This window comes from Narcine bancroftii, chromosome 13 (assembly GCF_036971445.1).
Source record: "Narcine bancroftii isolate sNarBan1 chromosome 13, sNarBan1.hap1, whole genome shotgun sequence".
Lineage (NCBI taxonomy): Eukaryota > Metazoa > Chordata > Chondrichthyes > Torpediniformes > Narcinidae > Narcine > Narcine bancroftii.
In genome coordinates this window covers 54405789-54425118 of record NC_091481.1, presented here as the reverse complement: position 1 = coordinate 54425118, position 19330 = coordinate 54405789, and the positions used below count along the sequence as shown (strand labels likewise).

Genomic DNA, 19330 nt, shown 5'->3' with positions numbered 1-19330 from the left:
AATTCTGCTGAATGGAAACAGGCCCTTTGGCTCATCTGGTCCAAGTTCTATTTTGCCAGCCTTCAGCCCATAACAGTCTGAACCTTTCCTGTTGACGTACCTGTCTAAATGTCTCTTGAACGATACAATTGTCACCACTTTTACAATTTCCTCTGGCAACCTGTTTCACATACCCACCATTTTCTGTGTAGACACTGTGGAAGTCACTATGGAAGATACCAGAGTGAGGGGGCACAAGTGAGTTTGGTTGTGATTACCAAGAAGATGAGGGGCTGTACTTGATGTCACCTGGACCTAACAGTCTACACTCTGAGGTTCTGAAAGAGAGAGCTAAAGAAACAGTGAACACATTAGTAGTGATCTTTCAGGAATTGCTGTTGGAAATGGTTCTAGAGAACCCAACTTCACTTTTTGGCAAGATTATTAAGGATGAGGTTTCCGAGTACTTGAAAGCATAAGGTAAAATAGGCCGAAATCAGCAAGGTTTATTTCTGGGGAGATCTTTAAGGAAGCAATGACAAGGTTTTGCACATGATAGAAACATGATAGAAACAAGAAATGGAATAGCATGGAAAAAAGATTGGTTGACTGGTAGAAGGTAACATATGGGAATAAAGGGATCTTTTTTCTGGCTGTGGCTGCTGGTGACTAAAGCAGGCCCTCGAGTTCTGTGCCAAATTGTTCTGCCTAGTCCCACTGACCTGCACCCATACCCCTCCCATCCATGTAGCATCCAAATTCTTCTTAAATGTTAAAATTGAGCCTGCATTTACCACTTCAGCTGGCAGCTCGGCCTATACTCCCACCACCCTCTGTATGAAGTACCCCCTAATGTTCCCAAAACTTTTCCCCTTTCACCCTTAACCCATGTCCTCTGGTTTTTATCTCATGTAACCTCAGTGGAAAAAACCTACTTGCATTTACTTTAAATACCTCTATCAAATCTCCCTTATACTTACACACTCCAGCAACTCAAGTCCTAGCATGTTTAACCTTTCCCTGCAACTCTGTTGCTCAAGCCTCAGCAACATCCTAGTAAATCTCTGCATCCTTTCATTTTATTAATATCTTTCCTGCAGTCAGGTGCAAAACTGCACACAATACTCCAAATTTGGCCTCAATATCTTACACAACTTTACCATAACATTCCAACTCCTATACTCAATATTTTGATTTATGAACACCAATGTGCCATAATCTTTCTTTACAGCCCTATATACACTATTAGTCCAAAAATCCGGACTGCTCTGGGCTTGGGTCGGTCCACATTCAAAATTCAAGCTTAAAGAGGAATAAAGAAAAGATGAACACGCAAATTTTGATATTTCATTCATCAGCAAATACAGCATGCTTCATTCATCAAAGTGAGCAGTTTTAAAGAAAAGTAAAGTCAACAAGCATGGTCACTTGTTGCTGCCGAGCATCTGCGGTACTTATGCATGCACACAAAAGCCTGCTAAATTTAAAAGGTCTGATCGTTTTCGAAAAGTCCAGATTCTCGGGTGGTCTGGTTTCTGGCATCCAGATTTTTGGATTTCTACTGTACTTGTGACGCCACTTTCATGGAATTATGTATCTGTATTCCCAGATCCCTCTGTTCTACCACACTCTTCAATGCCTTAACGTTTAACGTGCATGTCCTACCATAGTTTCTCCTTCCAGCTGCAACACCTCACACTTGTCCACATTAAATTCTATTTGTCATTTTACAGCCCATTTTTCCAGCTGGTCCAGATCCCTCTGTAAGCTTTGAAAGCCCTCCTTGCTTTCCACTACATCTGCAATCTTTGTGTTATCTGAAAACTTGCTGATCCATTTTGCCACATCATCCAGATCATTGATATCGATGACAAGCAACAATGAACTCAGCAGTGATCCCTGAGGCACACCACTAGTTACAGGCCTCCAGATAGAGAAGCAACCATCCACAACCACTCTCTGGCTTCCCCCATAAAGTCAACGTCAAATGCAGTTTACTGCCTCACCATGAATACTGAGTGACTGAACTTTCTGACCTCCTTTGTTGATTATGAAGACAATATTCACACCCTTTCTTCATCAACTTTCCTGGTAACTTCCTTGAAGAATATTTGTTGAACATAGCCTACCACACTCAAAGGCATGTTGAATATCTCTAATCAGTCACTAACTCTCCAAATACTGGTATATTCAATCTCTTAGGACACCTTCCAATAACTTCCCTACTAGTGCTCATCAGTCAATAATTTCTTGGTTTATTTTTGGAGCCTTTTTTATCAATGACGTGAGTAGGACAGATGAGGAGGTCCTGCAAAAAAGAGTTTAGGGAGTTAGGGCAAAGTTGAAGGACAGGACTTCCAGGGTTGCAATCTCAGGAGTGATACCCGTTCCACATGCTAGTGAGACGAGAAATAGATAGTTAATGCAGCTAAATACATGGCTAAAGAGTTGGTACAGGAGGGAGAGCTTCATGGGCCCTGTTCCAGGGAAGGTGGGACCTGATCCGACAGAATGGTTTGCATCGAACTGAAGGGAGATAAACATCCTTGTGGTTAGGTTTGCTCGAGATGCTCCGATTTGGGGTGGGGAGGGTGGGGGAGGAAATGGCGCACGGGTTAAAATAGATTTGCAGGGGGATTAGAAACAGAGTGTTAGAGTAGATAGTGGCATGAGAGGATAAAGATGATGCGAAGACTGCACGTACAGACAGAAATCAAAGGTGTGTACGTGATAGAAATGTTCTCAGATGTATTTATTTCAATGTAAGGAGTATTGTCGAAAAGGCAGATGAGCAAAGGGTGTTGACTGGCATATGGGATTACGACATTATTGCTATTAGTGAAACTTGGTTGCAGGTGGGGCAGGACTGGCAGCTCAATGTTCTGGGGTTCTGTTGTTTCAGACATGTTAGAGGGGGAGCGATGAAAGGAGGAGGAGTGGCATTACTAGTCAAGGAAAATATCGCAGCTGAGTTTAGATAGGACAGCCCAGAGGGCTCGTCTACAGAGGCCATATGGGTGGAGCTGAGGACGAGGAAAGGTGCAACCACACAGATACCATTGTATTATAGACCGCCCAATAGTCAGAGAGAACTAGAGGAGCAAATCTGTAGAGTCATAGCAAACCAATGTAAGAAACAGAAGTTGTGATAGTAGGAGATAGTAATTTTTCACACATTTACTGGGACTTCCATATTGTAAAAAGGTTGGATGGATTTGGAGTTGGTCAAAGTTTTCTAAATCATTATATAGAGGTACTAACGAGAGAAGATGCAATTCTTGATCTCCTTGATTAGGGAATCAGACATATCAAGTGACAGAAGCATGTGTAAGCGAACATTTTGGGTTCAGTGATCAAGTGACCATAATGTCATTAGTTTCAAGCTAGTTATGGATAAGGATTGGTTTGGTCCTCAAGTTGAGATTCTAAATTGGAGAAGGGCGAATTTTGAGTAAATGAGAAAGGATCTAGGAAGAGTGGAATGGGATAAATTGTTTTCTGGCAAAGAGTGTCCAGTAAGTGGAAGATCTTCAAAGGCAAAATTTTGAAAGTAAAGAGTTTGAATGTTCCTGTTAGGATTAAAGGCAAAGTATCAAGGGATATTGACAATCTGGTTAAGAAGAGAGAGGTGTACAGCAGGGATAGGTAATAAGGAGCAAATGAGGTACCAGAAGAGTACAGAAAATGTAAGAAAATACTTAAGAAGGAAATGAAGAAGGCAAAAAGACAAGAGGTTGTTTTGGCAGGTAATGTGAAGGTAAATCCAAATGGTTTCTACAAGTATACAATAAAGGTCAAAATTGGACCCCTAGAAGATCAGAGTGGTTGTCCGTGTGTGGACAAAATGTCACAAAATGGGGGAGATCTTAAACAGCTTTTTTGCATCCAGTATTTACTCAGAAAACTGCCATAGTGTATAAGGAAGGAAGGGAAACAAGCAGTAGTGTCATGGAACACAAATTAAAGAAGAGGTGGTGCTTTCTGATTTACAGCAAATAAAGGTAGATATAAATACCCTGAGCATGACACAATATTCCCTCTAACCTGGAGGGAGACTAGTGTAGAAAATGCAGGGGCCCTTCAGAAATATTTTAAATGTCCTTAGCCATAGGTGAGGTGCCGGAGGATTGGTGGGGTGCTCATATTGTTCCGTTGTTTTAAGAAGGCTCCAAAAGTAAACCAAGAAATTATTGACTGGTGATCCTGACGTCAGTAATGGGTAAGTTATTGGAGGGTGTTGAGAGATCGGATATACAAGTATTTGGACAGCCAAGGGCTGATTAAGGATAGTCAGCATGATTTTGTGCGCGGTAAGTCGTGCTTAACAAATTTATGGAGTCTTTCGAGGAGGTTACCAAGTTGATGAAGGAAAAGCTGTCGATATTGTCTACATGGACTTATGAGTAAGACCTTTGACAAGGTCCCATGTAGGAGGTTAGTTCATAAGGGTCCGACACTAGGTATCCACGGAAAGGTTGTAAACTGATTTTGAAATTGGCTGAATGGGAGAAGACAGAATGGTAGTGGATGATTGCTTCTCAAGACTGGAGGCCTGTAAGAAGTGGTGAGCCTCAGGGACCATTGTTGGGACCATTTGTCATCTATATCAATAATCTGGATGATAATGTGGGAAATTGGATCAGCAAGTTTGCCGATGACACTAAAATTGGAGGTGTTGTGGACAGCGAAGAAGGTTTTCAAAGCTTGCAGAGGAATCTGGACCAACTGGAAAATGGGCCAAAAAAATGGCAGATGGAATTTAATGCTGAAAAATGTGAGGTGCTGCATTTTGGAAGGACAAACAAAGGTAGGTCATACATAGTACATGTTAGGGCACTGAGGAGTGCAGAGGAACAAAGGGATCTGGGAATACATAATTCTCTGAAAGTGTCGCCACAGATAGACAAGGTTGTAAAGAAAGCTTTTGGCATTTTGGCCTTCATAAATCAAAGTATTGCGTAAAGGAGTTAGGATGTTATGGTGATATTTTTAGACATTTGTGAGCAAAATTTGGAATATTGTGTGCAGTCCTGATCGCCGAACTACAGGAAGGGTATCATAAAGATTGAAAAAGTGCAGTGAAGGTTTTCTAGAATGTTACCAGGTCTTCAGGAGCTGGGCTACAGGGAAAGAGTAAACAAGTTAGGTCTTTATTCCTTGGAATGTAGAAGAATAAGGGGAGATTTGATAGAGGTTTACAAAATTATGAGAGGTATAGTCAGAGTAAATGCGAGTAGGTTCTTTCCACTTAGATTAGGAGAGAAACATGAGAGGACATGGCTCTAGGGTGAAAGGGGAAAAGTTAAGGAGGAACATCTTCACTCAGAGAGTGGTGGGAGTGTGGAACGAACTGCCACATGATGTGGTAAATGCAGGCTCACTCTTAAGTTTTAAGAATAAATTGGATAGATACATGGATGGGAGAGGTTCGGAAGGTTATGGACTGGGTGCGTCAATGGGACTAGCTGTATAATATTTCAGAACGGACTAGAAGGGCTGAATTACCTGGTTCTTTTTGTGCTGTAGTGTTCTATAAGCTACCCTGAAATCCTCTGGCACCTTAGTTGTGGCCAAGAATGTTTTAAATACATCTTCCACGGTCGCCACAATTTCTGCACTAGCCTCCCTCACAATCCAGAGGAATATCCTGTCATGTCCTGGAGATTTATCCACCTTTATTCACTTTCAGACCACAAGCATCTTCCAGTTTGCAGTTGAAACTAAGATACGGGCAGGAATCAGCAGAAGGACTTGGATTAGTTGGGAGAATGGATGAAGAAGTGGCAGATGGTATACAGCATAGAAAAGTGCATGGACATGCACATTGGTAGAAGGAATAAAGAAATAGACTATTTTCTGAAAGGTGAGTGAAATCAGAAATGAACTTGGGAGTCCAAATTCAGGACTCCCAAAAGGTTCATTTGCAGGTCAAGTTAGCAGCAAGGAAAGCAAATGCAATGTTAGCATTCATTTCGTAAGGACTAGAATATAAATGCAAAGATGTAATGCTGAAGCTTTACAAGGTGCTTCATTTAATCAGTGTAGTTTCTGTTGGAAATCAAATTTATCCCACTCAGTCATTCTCTCTTCTCCCTGATTCCATTGGCAGAAAATAAGTGTGCACAAATTTTGAGATTCATATTTTCAATGAGAGCTTTTTTCCCCACTGTTATTAGACACTCAAATGGATCACTCACTGACAAAAGATTCTCTTGCACTGTTTTTAAACTGCATTTTTCCCTCTACCCTGCACTATATACTCGTACTTTTCTCTATATCCTCAACTATTTGGCATTGTAAAAGTAATCCCTGCACTGTTTATTATTACACTACCTGCTATATAGGTTGACATGCCCTGATAACAAGCAAAACAAAGCTTTATACTCAATCTTGGTACACAGGACAACAAACAATCCATTTCAGATCCCTCTTATTCGCGACTATTTTCCTTTATAATCAATTGGACAGCATGCAGACATCGATGTTTATAACTCATTAAATGGATAGTCCATTCTAAAGTAGCATTTTTTTTTTAAAACTGATTATTAGAACTTTTAAGACAATTATACATTAATACTTTAAAAAGAACGATCAAAGGAACAGTCAAAAGAATGACATCTGCATGCTGTCCTAGCGATTATAAAGGAAAATAGTCATGAATATTTAGTCAAAGAAATTTTCTGGACTGTCTACATTTTGCTTTTGTTCTACACAGTACAAAAGCAAATTCAAAAATACACTGTTTATCTCAAACATGCAGAAAAAGACCTTGGCTTAAAGGCTGTTGTGTGGAGACATACTCATGGAATTTGTAAACAATATTTGCCAGCTACTTTCTTGCAAAAATATTTGTAAGTTATTTTAAGTCATTTGAACCCTAGCACTTCTTTTCTCATCTTAGATGTTACAACATATTTTGTTTTCCAAATGTAGTCACAATCACCAGCAATTCAGCGATGGTAGAATTCTCTCAGACCTGATATGTTTCAATCTCATTCCAGAAAATTAAATAGCTGCTTTTTTTAAAAAAAATTTATTTTTCACACCATAAATCACATTAACCATGGTACACACTTTTTCCTTTTCACACATATACAGTGTCATTTTCTCCCCCCCCCCCCCCCTCCTCCCAACCCACCCCCCCACCCTCCCGTCCATTTTAGGTATACAATCTAGGATACATTAAACCAGTCAGACAATGTTGTCACTCAACAAAAATACACCAGAAATTCTACTGAGTCCATTCTTTTCATTTCCTTCTCCTTCCATCAACTTAGGTAATGATTGTCCCCGGTAGGTTTTCGCTATAACGTCGAGGTACTCGAGATGGCAGAGGTCGACAGCATCGAGTCCACGCTGCTGAAGATCCAGCTGCGCTGGATGGGTCACGTCTCCAGAATGGAGGACCATCGCCTTCCCAAGATCGTATTATATGGCGAGCTCTCCACTGGCCACCGTGACAGAGGTGCACCAAAGAAAAGGTACAAGGACTGCCTAAAGAAATCTCTTGGTGCCTGCCACATTGACCACCGCCAGTGGGCTGATAACGCCTCAAACCGTGCATCTTGGCGCCTCACAGTTTGGCGGGCAGCAGCCTCCTTTGAAGAAGACCGCAGAGCCCACCTCACTGACAAAAGGCAAAGGAGGAAAAACCCAACACCCAACCCCAACCAACCAATTTTCCCTTGCAACCGCTGCAATCGTGTCTGCCTGTCCCGCATCGGACTGGTCAGCCACAAACGAGCCTGCAGCTGACGTGGACTTTTTACCCCCTCCATAAATCTTCGTCCGCGAAGCCAAGCCAAAGAAAGAAAGATTTAATGTAAGGCTCCCATATTTGTTCGAATATTTCAATATTATTTCTTAAACTAGATGTTATTTTTTCTAATGGAATACACTTATTCATTTCTATATGCCATTGTTGTATTTTCAAATTATCTTCCAATTTCCAGGTTGACATAATACATTTTTTTGCTACGGCTAGAGCTATCTTAACAAATCTTTTTTGTGCATCCTCCAAATCAATTCCAAATTCTTTGTTTTTTATGTTACTTAGGAGGAAGATCTCTGGATTCTTTGGTATATTGTTTTCTTTTATTTTATTTAATATCTGATTGAGATCTTCCCAAAATTTTTTTACTTTCTCACATGTCCAGATTGCATGAATTGTTGTTCCCATTTCTTTTTTACATCGAAAACATCTATCAGATACTGTTGGGTCCCATTTATTTAACTTTTGAGGTGTAATGTATAGCCTGTGTATCCAGTTATATTGTATCATACGTAACCTCGTATTTATTGTATTTCTCATCGTTCCGGAGCATAACTTCTCCCATGTTTCCTTTTTTATCTTTATATTTAAATCTTGTTCCCATTTTTGTTTAGTTTTACCATTTGTTTCCTCATTCTCCTTTTCTTGCAGTTTAATATACATATTTGTTATAAATCTTTTGATTATCATTGTATCTGTAATCACATATTCAAGGTTACTTGCCTCTGGCAAACTCAAACTGCTTCCTAATTTATCCTTCAAGTAGAATCTCAATTGGTAATATGCCAGCGCTGTATCTTGAGTTATATTGTACTTATCTTTCATTTGTTCAAAGGATAAGAATCTATTTCCTGAAAAACAATTTTCTATTCTTTTAATCCCTTTTTTTCCCATTCTCTAAAGGAAAGGTTATCTATTGTAAAAGGGAGTAACTTGTTTTGCGTCAATATTAGTTTTGGTAATTGATAATTTGTTTTATTTCTTTCTACATGAATTTTCTTCCAAATGTTGAGGAGATGATGTAATACTGGAGAACTTCTATGTTGTACCAATTTTTCATCCCATTTATATAATATGTGTTCAGGTATCTTTTCCCCTATTTTATCTAATTCTAATCTCGTCCAATCTGGCTTTTCCCTTGTTTGATAAAAATCTGATAGGTATCTTAATTGTGCGGCTCTATAATAATTTTTGAAGTTTGGCAGTTGTAAGCCTCCTTGTTTATACCATTCTGTTAATTTATCTAGTGCTATCCTCGGTTTCCCCCCCTCTCCATAAAAATTTCCTTATTATTTTCTTTTAACTCCTTGAAGAATTTCTCTGTCAGTTGTATTGGCAATGCCTGAAATAAGTATAATATCCTTGGAAAAATGTTCATTTTAATACAGTTTATCCTTCCTATTAGTGTTAGTGGTAAATCTTTCCAATGCTCTAAATCGTCCTGTAATTTTTTCATTAGTGGATAATAATTATATAGTTGGCCGAGATTTTTGTTTATTTGTACACCTAGGTATCTTATTGCTTGCATTTGCCATCTAAATGGTGATTCCTTCTTAAATTTTGAGAAATCCGCATTATTCATAGGCATTGCTTCACTTTTATTTACGTTGATCTTGTAACCCGACACTTCTCCATATTCCTTCAATTTCTTATATTATTCTTTTATTGATAGTTCTGGTTCTGTTAAGTACACTATAACATCATCCGCAAATAAACTGATTTTATATTCCTTGTCTTTTATTTTTATTCCTTTTATATTATTATCTATTCTTATCAATTCTGCTAGTGGTTCTATAGCTAACGCAAACAATAAAGGTGATAGTGGGCATCCCTGCCGTGTTGACCTGCTTAAGTTAAATTGCTTTGATACATGTCCATTTACTGTCACTTTCGCTAACGGTCCCTTATATAATGCTTTAATCTAATTAATATACTTCTCCGGTAAACTGAATTTTTGCAATACTTTGAACAAATAATTCCATTCTACTCTGTCAAAGGCCTTCTCTGCGTCTAAAGCAACTGCTACTGTAGGTGCTTTATTTCCTTCTACTGCATGAATTAAGTTAATAAATTTACAAATATTGTCTGTTGTGCGTCTTTTTTTGATAAATCCAGTTTGGTCTAAATTTACCATTTTCGGTAAAAATTAAATAGCTGCTTGAGGAAAATAATGGAAGACTGCTATACAATCAGAGGTACCATCTTTTAAGTGAAATAAGATCCCATCTATTCTCTCAAGTTTTCATAAAAGTTGTCTTTTCACTATTTCAGGAAAGTTATCCCCAGAATCCTAAGGCTATTAATTTGTTGTTTGAGGAAAAAAGCTGTCAGAAAAATTACTGCCTCATTTCAATCATGATTACATTCACCAACTGTCATACAACATAGTAAAAGAATTGAAAAGGTACAATAAATATGCATCTTTTTGTTCCAGCATCTTTAATTACATTCTACAAAGAATTTATTTTCAGATTTTAAAAAAAGCTTTTCCTAAATTGGGTCCTTGCCTCATTGAGTTTATATCATATGGGTTGCTACATAAAACATGAACACTCGCTACAATTAGTTTTAGACAAACAAATGTTCTAAATCAAATGATAAGTATGCAAGCAGTACTATTGCAACTACACTTTAATTTCCCTTGTATTATAATTTTGAAAAACTGCTAAAAATGTACAACAAAATTGTATCTGAACTTCGTAAACTCCACTTTTGGCATTCAGAGCTCTACTTAAACAATCACAAATCCTGCTGGAGCAAAAATCAAATTTTACAGAAGAGCAAGTTGGGAATTGATTAACAGTGGGGTCTGGAAAATACTTTATTCGAGGAGCCCAATTTAGAGTAGATCCTGGTTTCTTTAATGCCAACCTGCCTGTCCCAATCTGGTGCATGCCAACACTTACTGACAGGGCTTGGCATCAGCACAAAACTTTGGCACAGCTGCATGCCAGAGGTGAGCAATTACCCAACAAGCTCAGAAATCTGGGTGGTCTTGTTGCATCCCGAGGAAGTTGTGGGGGACAACAGGAATGGTCACTTACCTTTCTGTCTTTAACCTGCTGGCATGCAGCCATCCAGAAGGCAGTGCTCAGTGGAAGGGGCAGGCAGTGTGCAGATAGAAGTTCCGCTCTGTCCCAAGACATTCTGAGACAAGAACCTCAAAATCTTTTTCTGCACCTGCACTGTCCAGGCATAATTAAATCCAGTCAAAGTTTCAGTAACCCTAAACTGGAATTGCAACTCCCTGGATGAGAAGATTAATGATATGGAGACATGTTGTTCTTGTGCCTAGCAAATGGAAGCATTTGTAAAAGATAGTCCAAAACTAACACAAGCAAGAAAGAGGTGCTTTGAAACAGTTTATAATCATCCATTGCAAGGTAAGCCTCAGTATGGATCCCCATTTATAGTGCAAAATATAATGTTCCCCCTCATAAAAGCTAGGCAGAGAGGACATCCAGATAAATATACAAAATTAAAAAGGCCCAAACCGATCATTCTGAACCCATTTGATGTCGACTAACAGATCTAAACAGCTCGTCATTTGGACAATTGCAACATACACAGTAGGCAAGATATTTTATAGAGCTTTCAGCCATTACATAAAAACACAATTGTGTAACACAAAATACATGATCTGAAATATTTATCATTATAAACATTAACCAGTCCACAAACAGCAACAACTTTGAGACTCACAGGAAGACCAGACATTAAACAAACCCCAGGACAGAAATTCTCTGTACAGTAAAACTTTAATAATTTGGCACATTCAGAGCTTTGCTGGGGCTGGCTGACTTTCTGAACTACTGGATGCTATTATTATTTATACCTATGTATTTTATTCATTCTTTTAAGATATTACAGTGAGTGTTATAATAGCTTCTCAGTAAACCTGGTGAGCTTAAAGAGGGTATGGGAACCTAAGTCCGAGCAAAATAGATGGGAGCACAGGAAACATTGCATGAGGAACCTGATGCTTGTGTGGAAGGGATCCACCTGGTTATCCTACCTGCTGAGACACTAGCAAGTTCATATCAGGGACTAGCTAACCCTGTCTCTTCCAAACTTCTCAGAGAGCAGCGAGGTCAGTCTGATTTTCATCATGTGGGAAGGGATCCATGCTGAAACATCGACACGTCCAGTCAGAAGCAAACAACCCTAATTTCTGTTCGCAACATCAAGCCCTCAAAAGGGAGGGAATGAAAACACAAAAGGAAGCAATGCCTCATTCTAGAGGCAGCTCTTTAGCATAAACCAACTGCAAATATAACTTCCTTCGCATGATTTATTACTCACTGCTTGTTCTCTTCACTTGGAAATTCTGATGTATCACGGTGCTCATCTGATACAAAATCTTCACATTCAGTCTGCAACACGAATAGCAACATCTTAAGCCTCTCCAAAATGTACATCATTTCATATTTTGTACTTTCTGTGAAGTCTCCCTCAAATCACCTTTTTCCAAATCTTGAACCTTTCATCCCAGGATTTGGTGTGCTACTGTTTTCTTCCATATTTAATGTTTAGTTTGTTAGAGGTGAATTATTTGTTACTTTGTGAAAAGCAAACTTCAAAGGAACAGCCATTCAAACAATTCTCCAGAACTCTGATATACCCTCTTTTCACAGAAACACTGTTGTATTTCCCGTTCTCACCAGTGCATCCTTGAATGCTCGATTCCACTCAGAATCAGTACTGAGCAGTGCATTCGTCACAACCTTTCACACATTGTGCAACTCCTGGTACCCTAAATAGGCTTACATCGGTCAACAAAAACATATGCTGTAACATTTTGTGCTAATAGGTTTCTCTACAAAAGAATGCTGGTTAGCCTGTAAAAGTATTATTTAGCTATGAACTGTTTTGGAATTAAATGCAAGTTTGCATCTGTATATTCTATTTGTGTACATGTTGGAAGTGTTATTCACTGCAGCTTCCCAGTTACATAAAATACATCAACACAAAGTACAATTAAGATGCCATGAAGAGGAAGAAAATCATACAAAAGACAGATAAAAGAAATAATGAGTTAGCCAGGAGCACAGATGGATCTTTAGTGGTCTAACAGTAGTGTTATGATTCAGGTAATAAGGGGAGGTTGAAGAGCCCACTAGGTGTTGTAAACAAAATCTGCTCTTAAACCTAGATGGAGTGGACTTCAGCTTCTATACTTTCTGCCCAAAGATTGTAGTGAGGAGAGGGCGTCATGATTGAAGCAGCACCTCACATAGATGTCTTCGGTGGGTGGGAGGTCAATCCCAGTGATGGACCCGGCTGGGTCTGCCACTTTCTGCAGCCTTTTACACTCCTGAGAAATTTTCAAAAAAAAGTAACACAAGAATCCTTTGTTTCCTTAGAGCCTCTTTTTTAAGATATTTCAGAAAACAAGTAGCACTAATTCAGCAGAGCACAAAATTCTGAATTTTTTAAAAATTGGTAGATGAGTTACGAATTTCTCTTTCTTTTTTTTAATTATAGTTATGATAACTCCAGACAGAGCGGAACTTCTATCTGCACACTGCCTGCCCCTGGCCCTCTCAATCTTCTGGGAGTGATGTGATTTTGCTTAGATCTTCCACTAAGCACTGCCTTCTGGATGGCTGCATGCCAGCAGGTTAAAGACAGAAAGGTAAGTGACCATTCCTGTTGTCCCCCACAACTTCCTCGGGATGCAACAAGACCACCCAGCTTGACCTTAACAAGCTGCTTGCTAGCAGTAGTTGCATTGGTAGCTAATAGAACTGGTTGCCCAGCAGAGGGAGTGACTGAGGTCTTCAGAATCTTTACAGATATGAGCTCCTAAGTTCGATTTTATGGAGTGCACAAAGATAAAGAGAATAGAAATTGGCAACTTGGCCTCTCGAATCAGTTGTGGGTAATTTATGCTGGCTTCAATTATTCTTCTGTGGAAATTCCAGAGAACCCTCCAGTCCTGCAGAATATAAAGCTCAAGAAAGTGGAAAAATTAGGTGAAGTGGGAAAGTTCTGGGGCTAATAGTTGGTTTAAAAATAAATGCACAGACAGTAAATAGGAGACAAATTTGGTGCTTGGATGATTCAGATCCACACAAGGGAAAGAGGTGGCAACTGCCCTTCTAGTGTTTTAATTTTTAAACTCGTTACGGGGCTATCTCAGATCTCAACTCCTGGGTAACCATCGATCCAGGAAGTATGTTCAATTAGAGAAGGCTGAATTGCAGGTTTTGGAGTTTGGTAAACAATTGCAAAGTCCACCTTCAAGGAGGGGGTGTGGTAGAGTACCCATTTCAGACGGCGGTCACTTGGTCGATCATGACATTGCACAGAAAGAAGCCAATAAAAGTCTGCTGACCTCGAATCACACCTCACACAGAAAGCATCTTGCTCTCCCGTTAGGATCAGATTTGGAATACAAATAGGGGAGGGGATTCCCATGAGAGTGCAAGTCGAGCCAAGGCCATAACAGAATGAGTGGCTCAGCTACAGAAGGGCGAAGAGAGCTCAACCGCAGTTAAAGCCAATTCTACAGCGAGACAATGGATAAAGAACTCCAGAGTTAGTGATCAATTCCTGGATGAAACATTGCCGTGATGATTTTGGATCAAAGGTTATTGGTGAGAACATTCTGGAAGTGGGAGGTGAAACAGCCAGATATATTATGGTCTATGGATATGTTAATAATAAGAGAGACAGAAATGACAGAAGAAACCAAAATTAGTCCTGTGGTTTGTTGATCGTGCAGTGAAAAGTACTATAATGCAGAAAGGCAAACAGTCTGGTGAATTGGGCCTTCTCCCCATAGTCTGGCTCATCAAGAACATATCAATCTCTGCTTTTAATGCACCCGATGACTTGGCCTCCACAAATGCCCTGTGGTAACAAATTGCACAGATTCACCACCCTCTGGCTAGAGAAATTCCTCCACATCTCTGTTCTAAGAGGACACTCTTCAATCCTGAAGTGGTGCCCTCTTGTCCTCCACTCTTCCACCATGGGAAACAACCTTTCTGTATCTACTCATTCCATATTTTCAATGAGAACCCCCTCATTCTAATGAGTACAGGCCAAGAGCTGTCAAATGCTCCTCAGATAATAACCCTTTCATTCCTGGAATCATCCTGTAAACACTCTCTAACATCAGCACATCATTTTCAAAGGTGGAGTCCAAAACTGCTCAAAATACTCCGTGAGGTCTCACCAGTGTTTTATAAAATCTCAACATTATATCCTTGCTCTTATATTCTATTCATCTTGAAATGAACGCCAGCATTGCATTTGCCTTCTTCACCACTGACCCAACATACAAGCTTACCTTCAGGCTGTCCTGCATGAGGACTCCCAGGTCCCTTTGCATCCAACTGTATTCAATTTTCTCCCCATTTTGAAAATGGTCTGCCCATTTATTTTTACTACCAAAGTGCATGACAGTACACTTTCTTACACTATATTTCATTTGTCACTTCTCTCCCCCTTCTCCTAGTCTGTCCTTCTGCTCTGTTTCCTCAACACTACCTGCTCCTCCACAGATGCAAGATCTTAAAATAATTGGTGGAAGGTTGAGAGAGGAGATGATCTTTTATTACAGGGTGAACGGTTCAAGAATTCTGCACCTTCAAAGGGCTGTTGAACAAAAACCTCCTCTCATTTAAAAAGTAATTGGAACTATATTTAATGTTAGGACTTACAGATGGAAACCAGAGGTACGAATAGGCTGTGTAGCCCTTTTCCGACAGGAATGCACATGATTGACCCAGTACCACCTTCTGTGATGCACGTCGCTTCAAATGCTTCCTTGCCCAAATAAATCCCTGACTCGTTGTTTAGCAATTATCGGGTATTGAAAGTCAAAACAAAGAAAGACGAAAACTCTTTCTTGACAGAGCAAGTCATTCCATCCCATTCTAGTTAATACTTCAGAATTACATTAAACACTTCACCCTGATTTAGTTGTTTTATTCTAGTGGTGGGTATCATATTACAACTAGTTATCAATAGCACCCGCCAACAAAGAAAATGTAATTTCCTAGCAATCTAAAAATTCTCCCAAAAAATCCAACCTATTTTTTTTAAACTCATCAGGCCATCAAGCAATTCAACAAATTGGAATCTATTTACGTGCACTATTGCTGTGGCAGAGCCATGAGCTAGTTGCACAAAGCCTTGGGCACACATTGTCAACACTAAAATAAGGGAATCTGATAGATCTACCTTTTGTGTTGCAATTTCCATCCATTGGAAAATATATTCTGCATCTGATACACAAAGGATCAGTCCAAATTAGGAAACAGAATTATCCATAAATGGGACAACTGTAACTTTAAAGATGAAATAATAATTTATATTCATTTAAAAATGAATTGTTTCTTCAGTTAAAAGCATTACTGAACTATACAGGGTAGTCAATCTTGGAAAAGATTAAAGGGAAGGCTACCCTTTTTGATGGAGAACCTTCATTACAGAATTAAGAAGAAACAATTCCATTTGAAACATGATGCGTATTTTCATGCAGATGTTGATTTAGCTGCTGGGTGTCTCTAGCCCATAACCAATTTAGATTTTCAGTATCATAACTTTCTTTTTATCTCCCTTTTAATTGGGATTCTGTCATAGAATTTCAATGGCAAACTAATAACTTCTAGTTAATTTATCTGAGTTGTAATATTCATGCTTCTTTTGTATCTTAGTGATATTATTCTGTACTTGTTGGTCATACACTCTTCCCACTGAACATTATGGTTCAAGAAGCAGGCAATGATTGTTGATTACTTTAATATTCCTAATGTCTAATGGGAAAATGAAAGGTGACCCCAATACATGATTTTTTCAACATTGTTCCCCAATGGAATGTTTTGCTCATTTATCATGGCTCTAAGGGACTAGATTATTCACTGGAAGGTTAGGACTAATTTGATTAAAGTTCTCCAGAAATAAAGAATAGGTGATAAATTTTGTGGTGTAGCATAGTTGCTCCAAAAAAATTACTGCTTCGTCACACACAACAAATTAGAAACCCTTTCTCTAATCAAATTATGCCGAAAGCATAAAGTTCCTAGAGAAACCCAATCTATCCACTGTTGTGTACAGTGCATTGTCGGAAGAGCTTTTACTTTTCTCCAAAGATCATCTTTCTAGCAGTCAACCTCAATAAATCACCTGCCCTCTAAAATTAATGGTCAACCCCTCGGTAAAATCTGAGAAGTTATGCTTCGAGTCATACTGCTAACTATGCCAGCTGGCCATAAGCAGCAATGAGACAGCACGAAATTTATATTAAAAGATTATTTTCAAACTCTTACATGTTCTTCAACACTACTAGAATGTTCCTCTGTAATACCATACAAGATATTGTACATCTTAAATTACTTATAACATTTGATAATATATATTTTAAATCTATTATTAAATGGGAATTCTTTTTTTTTCAAAGCCCCAAATTTCTCTTCAGAGATCTTACAAGCATATATGTTCGCGCTTATGGCTCAGAATACAAAAGATCCAAGATGATCTATAACCTGGTTTCTCAAGCGTGACGGATGTCTAAATTCTAATGCAATACTCTAATGGGAGAATTGACCACTGGAACTCCACTCCCCTTTAAAGTTACATGTACATCACTTTCAACAGAAACACAACATTTTACCTGAATCTCTGTGTTCGGATTCTGTTCCTTGGTCAGTACATGCAGTTCCTCTGTCATCTTCTCCATATCCTAGAAACAGAATCAAATTAAGATTCTGAACAGCCTGTAAAGTCACCAAAATCAAAACCCAAGTTAAAGGTTAGATCAGCACTTGAGGTGGAAAAGTCAAAAATAAAACAGTAAATCAAGTAAGTCATAGAAGTGAGAATGAAATGAAAAGAAAGGGAACTGAGGGATGGAGCAAGTAAACATGCATGCAAGAAAATAAACAGAAAGTGGGAGAAAATGAGGGCAAGAGCAGGTGATAGTTGGGGGGGCAGTAGAGAACAGAAAACATGTGTGATGTTTGCTAGTAGAACAGGGGATCACAATCAGGTAATAAAACATTCTAAGAGATAACAAGGGTGCCAAACTACAACTCCAAGAACCATAATCTAGTTCATTTTTTTAATTGAAAGAACCAAGAAAGGCAAAAGAGAGTAATATTTATAATTTTAGGTAGTTAATCTGGTTAAAATTTCACCCAAATCATGTAGTCCAAAGCTCTATCTACAACTTACATAAATCAGTACAGTGTTAATTTGATACTGAGACCAATCTATATGGAAAGTTAAGTAGAGGTGCTAATTCCAGGTTTAGGTTTAAAAGTCTCACAATATAATACCAAGAAAAGCACATAATTAATATGCAATCATCTTGCCTCAATCAATACCAGAAAATATTAACTAGTTGAGTAGCTCAAGGCATTTGACAATAGTTTCCTGTCTATAAAATTACTCCTTCATTTTATCCACGCCAAGTGTGAGAGGCACATTAACACAATGGAAAATAACTTGAATTGGCCACATAATATTTATGGATCCATTTATTCATCCTAAATGCAGAAAATTATTCAAGAATCAAAAGTAATCATACTTAAAAAATTAGTGAGGGCATTTCTCACAATGTGCCATTATATTTTCTGAATAATTCACTAAAGCAAAGCAAGATATCCTCTGTTTTGAACTGGGCATGAAGTTAAAATCTACTGCTGTACACAACAGTAAGGGGGCATTAAAAGTGACTGTCATTATTTCCATGCACTGCCCTTCCTTTCTTACTCACAACTCTTCTAAATTCACAATTATGTCAAAAACATACTCCAGGCACTAACAGAAAGAGCAGGTCCATAGATGGAAAAAAAACAGAATATGTTAATAGGGTGGTCAAAAAGACTTGTGGGATATTTTGCTTGGTTGGATAATACAGAGTTCACTTTAAGAAGGTATGCACTGCAAGTAAAACTAATCTATTTCAAGTGCTTCAGAGTGCACTTCATTTCTTTCTTTTTAATCTGATGAAAAATGCGTGTTTTTAAAAAAAAAATCAACCCTGGAGCAACCAACAAATAGCTAAATGTGGGTTTCAAGATTAAGGCCAATTTTTTTTTTAAATGGCAAATTTCTAAAGATGTGTGGTGGAAAATGTGCACATTATGGTCAGGTGTGGGGACACCAATACCCCTGAGCATAAAACCCTGCAAAAGGTAGTGGACACAGCCCAGAACATTACAGGCAAAACCCTCCCCACCATCGAGAACATCTACAAGGACCGTTGCTGTCAGAGAGTAGCAACAAACAAGGATCCACGCCATCCTGCACACACTCTATTCTAGCTGCTGCCATCAGGAGAGGTCTCGGTGCTGCAAGACTAGCACCATCAGGATCAGAAATAGTTGCTACCCCTCCACTCTCAGACTCAACAACAATAGAGATTCATTTAAGGACTCTTATCGAATTTTTGAATTCTCTCTGTATTGCACAGTTTGTTTACATTCATTACCTGTTTATAGTTCTTTATTTGTTTACATGTGTATGTAGGGTAGTTTTTTTTAAAAACACTACCAATAGGTGGTAATTCTGTCTTGTCATGTACGTTATGACAATGAATCTGAAATCTAATGGTAACCCTTACAT

General features: G+C 38.7%; 1 protein-coding gene and 1 long non-coding RNA gene across 12 annotated transcripts in view; one reads left to right on the top strand and one right to left on the bottom strand.

The window, feature by feature from the left end:
* Positions 1 to 19330, bottom strand: part of LOC138748265 (trinucleotide repeat-containing gene 6B protein-like) — a 220343-nt gene that overhangs the window by 157231 nt on the left and 43782 nt on the right. For 8 of the 9 annotated variants that reach the window (XM_069908126.1, XM_069908127.1, XM_069908122.1 and 5 more), the window contains 2 exons: positions 17376 to 17444; positions 12053 to 12123 (listed from right to left, as the gene is read on the bottom strand). In XM_069908126.1, coding sequence (XP_069764227.1) covers positions 12053 to 12123; positions 17376 to 17444 — 140 coding nt within the window. Of the gene's footprint in view, positions 1 to 12052; positions 12124 to 17375; positions 17445 to 19330 lie in introns of those variants that run through there. The other variant, XM_069908131.1, reaches the window with a different exon arrangement.
* Positions 1 to 19330, top strand: part of LOC138748266 (uncharacterized) — an 88691-nt gene that overhangs the window by 34292 nt on the left and 35069 nt on the right. For all 3 annotated transcript variants that reach the window (XR_011347914.1, XR_011347913.1, XR_011347912.1), the window contains exon 3: positions 13235 to 13385. This is a non-coding gene — a long non-coding RNA (uncharacterized lncRNA). The remainder of the gene's footprint in view (positions 1 to 13234; positions 13386 to 19330) is intronic.